The 5,556-nt window shown below is 44.9% G+C and overlaps 1 protein-coding gene across 1 annotated transcript; it reads right to left on the bottom strand.

Annotated features, from left to right (window-relative positions):
* Window positions 1-3,677: 3,677 nt before the first annotated feature.
* Window positions 3,678-5,125, bottom strand: LOC115129039 (intelectin-like). The gene has a single exon (XM_029659184.2). It carries the CDS (start codon window positions 5,098-5,100, stop codon window positions 4,105-4,107), a length of 996 nt encoding a protein of 331 aa, XP_029515044.1. The 5' UTR covers window positions 5,101-5,125; the 3' UTR covers window positions 3,678-4,104.
* Window positions 5,126-5,556: the final 431 nt, after the last annotated feature.

The following is a 5,556-nucleotide window of genomic DNA, read 5'->3' as shown; positions in this document are numbered from 1 at the left end:
AAAACTACAGTATGTCATGAAAACAACAATGTAGACAGTACACTGATCTTTTGTGCGCTCTGATGACGTCTATTGCGTGATGGGTGATGACGTATGCTCTCAATGGCTCACTTAAAGGTGCATAACTCAGTGTCCCATGTAGAGTTTGTTTCAAAACTATGACATACCTCTGCTGTGTGTGTGTGCAGTGAGGGTTCCCTCCTAATAATGCACAAGCCTGTAGGTTACCCTTGTGTTTCTCACACACACACACACACACACACTAGACCTTGTATCTGTGCTCAACCTCTCAGCCGTTTGCATACGTGCGTGGCCATACCCGACTCCAACACTATCATTAAGTTTGCTGACGACACAACAGTGGTAGGCCTGATCATCGACAACGATGAGACAGCCTATAGGGAGAAGCTCAGAGACCTGGCAGTGTGGTGCCAGGACAACAACCTCTCCCTCAATGTGAGCAAGACAAAGGAGTTGATCGTGGACTACAGGAAAAGGCGGGCCGAACAGGCCCCCATTAACATTGATGGGCCTGTAGTGGAGCGTGGTGAGAGCTTCAAGTTCCTTGGTGTCCACGTCACCAACGAACTATCATGGTCGAAACACACCAAGACAGTCATGAAGAGGGCACGACAACACCTTTTCCCCCTCAGGAGACTGAAAAGGCATGGGTCCCTAAATCCTCAAAAAGTTCTACAGCTGCACCATTGAGAGCATCCTGACCGATTGCATCAAAGCCTGGTATGGCAATTGCTCGGCATCTGACCATAAGGCACTACAGAGGGTAATGTGTATGGCTCAGTACATCACTGGGGCCAAGCTTCCTGCAATCCAGGACCTATAAAATAGGCAGTGTCAGAGGAAAGCCCATAAAATTGTCAGACTGTTTTCTCTGCTACCGCACGGCAAGCAGTGCCGGAGCGCCAAGTCTAGGACCAAAAGGCTCCTTAACAGCTTCTACCGCCAAGCCATAAGACTGCTAATCAAATCATTATCTACATTGACCCCCCCCGTCCCATTTGTTTTTTACACTGATGCTACTCGCTGTTTATTATCTATGCATAGTCACTTCACCCCTACCTACATGTACAAATGACCTCGACTAACCTGTAACCCTGCACATTGACTCGGTATTGGTACCCCCTGTATATAGCCTCGTTATTGTTATCGTTATTTTATTGTGTTGCTTTTTATAATTTTTTACTTTATCTTTATTTTCTTAACTCTTTCTTGAACTGCAATGTTGGTTAAGGGCTTGTAAGTAATCATTTCACTGTTGTATTCGGCGCATGTGACACATAAAGTTTGATTTGACACGTGTGTGTGGCAGTAAAGGCTGCTGAGGGGAGGACGGCTCACAGTAATGGTTGGAATGGAGTCAATGGAATGGTATCAACCACATGGAAACCACGTGTACCATTCCATTGACTCCATTCCAGCCATTAATGTGAGGCGTCCTCCCCTCAGCAACCTCCACTGGTGTGTGTGTACGGCTGTGTGTGACTGTGATCCTAACACAAGGTGAAGTGTGTTATCCAGAACACTCTAGTTATGTGTCCTTTACTCTGATGGTGGTGGTAGCGTCTCTGGCTCTCAACCTCCAGGAAAGCCTCAACCAGGGAAACAGACCCAGAAATAATGATGCTGTATTGCCATGGACATTCTTATGCCAGGCTGGCTGCTTTTCTTCTCTTCATCATTATGTCACATGTTGCTTCTCAGCTATGTGTGTGTGCCACAGGAGCACTGTTAGTTGAATACGATCATGTCCAGTGTCTTTCGTCAAGTGACAAACATGTTTTAATCCGACAGACAGCAGCATATAATGTATATCTACATTTCAAAACATCACATACATCACCCACAAAATGCTGGGTCAATTATGACCAATTTACGTAATTCCTGTAACCCAGCGCTGGGTCACTACAGTACATACCCAGCACTGGGTTATTTTGATCCAGCACTGTTGGGTTATGTGATTTACCACAGCCTCTAGTATCAGGGCCATGCAGCCTCTAATATCAGGCCATGCAGCCTCCAGTTTAAGGGCCATGCAGCCTCTAGTATCAGGGCCATGCAGCCTCCAGTATCAGGGCCATGCAGCTTCTAGTATCAGGGCTATGCAGCCTCCAGTATAAGGGCCATGCAGCCTCCAGTATAAGGGCCATGCAGCCTCCAGTATAAGGGCCTTGTAACCTCCAGTATAAGGGTCATGCAGCCTCCAGTATCAGGGCCATGCAGCCTCCAGTATCAGGGCCATGCAGCCTTTAGTATCAGGGCCATGCAGCCTCCAGTATCAGGGCCATGCAGCCTCCAGTATCAGGGCCATGCAGCCTCCAGTATCAGGGCCATGTAGCCTTTAGTATCAGGGCCATGCAGCCTCCAGTATCAGGGCCATGCAGCCTCCAGTATCAGGGCTATACAGCCTCTAGTATCAGGGCCATGCAGCCTCTAGTATCAGGGCCATGCAGCCTCCAGTACTAGGGCCATGCAGCCTCCAGTACCAGGGCCATGCAGCCTCTAGTATCAGGGCCATGCAGCCTCTAGTATCAGGGCAGTTGGTGACAAAGACAACATTAACGCAGATTAAGTGGAGAGTCAAAATGCCTAAATTTGGATGAACAATTGAGACGCTTTTTTCATTTCAATATGAAGTTAAAGTAACTGTCTACATTCAGACTGAGACTAGGGGGAGGCAGGTACCCTAGTTTTTAGAGCATTAGGCCAGTAACCAAAAGGATGCTGTGTTGATTCCCTGAGCTGACAAGTTAAACATATGTTGTTCTGCCCCTGAGCAAGGCAGTTAACCCACTGTTCCCCATGTGCCGTGGATGTCAATTATGTCGATCTCTGATTCAGAGGTTGGGTTAAATGCGGAAGACACATTTCAGTTGTATAACTGATTAGGTATCCCCATCTAGCTAGCCAATTCAGAAACAATTAGGATTTTAAAAATACAACCAAACTTAAAATGTTTAGTACCACACACAGCACAGGAAAATAGCTTGCTAGCCAGCTAAATTAGTAAATGTTAGTAGTTTGCTAACTCTGATTATATAAAATTGTCAATTACTGAGATAATATGTAATTATGATAGCTAGGTCATTTATTCCTAGCTTTTTTTTGTTGGTCAGCCACAAAGCCTTGCCCATTTGCCTGTCTAAAAGTCATTCTACTCAGTGCCAGCTGCACTGTATGGTACACAGCTGCAACAATCCTCATTCACGAGCTTGCTGGATCACATTGATCTTCTACATTTGTGGGATAAATATGACTGGGTCATATCTCAATAACCCAACATCAATAACCCAGCATTAAGATCAGAACCTTGCTCTTGTTAAAGAAAACACAACTAAGTGACCCAATCCCTGCAAACCAGCAGTTGGGTTGTTCTAACAACCCAGCATTTTTTGTTGTTGAGTGTATCTAGTTGTGTCAAACAATTGGGCATCATTACAGCACTCAGAACAAGTCCTCCCTATGTCCGTTCGCCTCTCTCTCTCTCTCTCTCTCTCTCTCTCTCTCTCTCTCTCTCTCTCTCATAGCTCTCTACTCTCTCTCTTTTTTCCCTCCTCAGAATATGTCCTCTCTGTCTCTCTCTCCCTCCTTGACAAAAGGTAAGTTCATCCCCCCCACCAAAAAAATAAATTGTACAATGAAAAAGTACAGTAGGCTCATTTCATGCTCTCAGATCCATAGACTACTTTATTGTTACATTACTGCAGGAAGAATGATCAAACAAGCACACACAATCCATACACTGAATTCACAGCACCCATCACCCCAACACAACAGGTGTCACATACTGGTTGACAGTAACCTTACCGTAATTCAGTTATTAAGAGCCTCACATGACATAATGATACTTGTCACTATCAGCTATAAGCATTTAATGATTGTATGAGACACAAATATTTTTATGATGAATGGAATGGTTATTGCTTTATGCTATTTCTTTATAGTAATGGAATGAATAGATAAAAAATATAAAAAGGTATTACTAATATTACCAAAATTACTTTTAAATGTACTTTTAATTTTTTTTACCCAAAAATCTATCAATCAATTTATGAAACAATCAAAGAAAAGTAAATGCACTGTGAATTAGCGGTAAAAGAGTAACACAGCTGACTCCAGTATCTGTTTTGATGTACTAAAGCCTATATGGGTCCCATAGCCGTTCCAGGCAAAGCCGGTGAAATCACCACACTGAAGAGGGTTACCCTCAGGGAAAAACCCACCACCACCAATACAGTAGTGTTCAACATTACCGCCTTTGGGTTTGACCCCAGAGCAGATGGCTGTGGCCGCCCGTTCATGGTTTATGGCTCTGAAACTGATGAAGCCTCCTTCAATCTCCCCTCCAGAGTAAGGGCCGTAGAACATTTTGGTGGACTCTTTGTCCCCGAGGTCATAAACTATGGGAATGGAGGGTCCATTGTCGGACAGGTGTTTTCCAACGTTGTACTCGACCGGGTAGCGGTGGAAGAGGTAGTACAGGTTTCCTCCGTACAGATGGAGGAAGCGCCTCTCAGTGTGGTAGCGCATGATGGCGGCCAGGTTCCAGTGGTAAAAGGGCGTTTTGTTGGGAACGTGCCACACCGACATGTCTTCTGCATCTATGTCATAGTAGCCAGGATTCTTGAAGTCATCGTCCGTGGCTGCCTCCACTGTTCCGAAAGTCTTCCTGTTGGCCCAGTTGCCTTCCCCTTTTGGCCAGTTGGCATTGTTGCCCTGCTGGCTGGTCCAACGATCGCCAACTGTGCACTTCGCGTAGATGTTGTCCTCGTGCACGCTTGCCACCAGAGTCCAGCCGCCGCCCGCTGTGGTCATGTCACAGAAGGTCTGGTACACCACCCCAGTAGACGTGGTCAGGTAGTACAGACCGTCTTCAGCTTGACCATATCTGTCCTTAACTTCCTTGCAGCTTCTGCCAATGAATTTAGCCCTATTTCTTAGCTCATCAAGACGGCTCAAGCTAACTTTTGGAGCTCTTGCCTGCTCAATCGCTTTTACAGAATCAAGTGGTGAAGTGTTTATGCACGACGTCTGAAACACCATCAATAGAGGGATCGCCAGCAGAAAAGCCTGGTACATCATGTCTGTTGTAGTAAGGCTTCAGTGAAGATCTGTTGAACGTTGCTTCTTTGAGGTACTTATATGTTACGTTTTGGCAATGTTCCAATATCAATGTTTGTTAAAGCACATAGCTATCAGTACTATGGTAGTTATTAACAATGACACACCTGGCAAATGGGGTAATGTTGAAATAAAAAATCTTTGCAGACTTGGTAGAATTTTTTTTACTTGGGAAACATTTTCCTCTCATGAAGACACCTGTCAGGTGGGAAATGTTGCCCCCAATTTTACGCTCCACAATGTGTTTAATGGACCTGGTACTAAACATTGATGGTGGTATTTTGACAAAAAAAATGCAAGTGTGCTATAGTTTCCTTTTCAAACAGAAAGTTTGAATTCCACGTCAGTATACCTGTTCTGTCCATCTCATGGAACGAAGCCTCAGCATTCTAATATTTCTTATTGGGTAAGCCCTTT

Source organism: Oncorhynchus nerka, linkage group LG4 (genome assembly GCF_034236695.1).
Source record: "Oncorhynchus nerka isolate Pitt River linkage group LG4, Oner_Uvic_2.0, whole genome shotgun sequence".
Classification (NCBI taxonomy): Eukaryota; Metazoa; Chordata; class Actinopteri; order Salmoniformes; family Salmonidae; genus Oncorhynchus; species Oncorhynchus nerka.
Note: the sequence above shows the minus strand (reverse complement) of the source record. Positions and strands in the feature narration are given on the sequence as shown.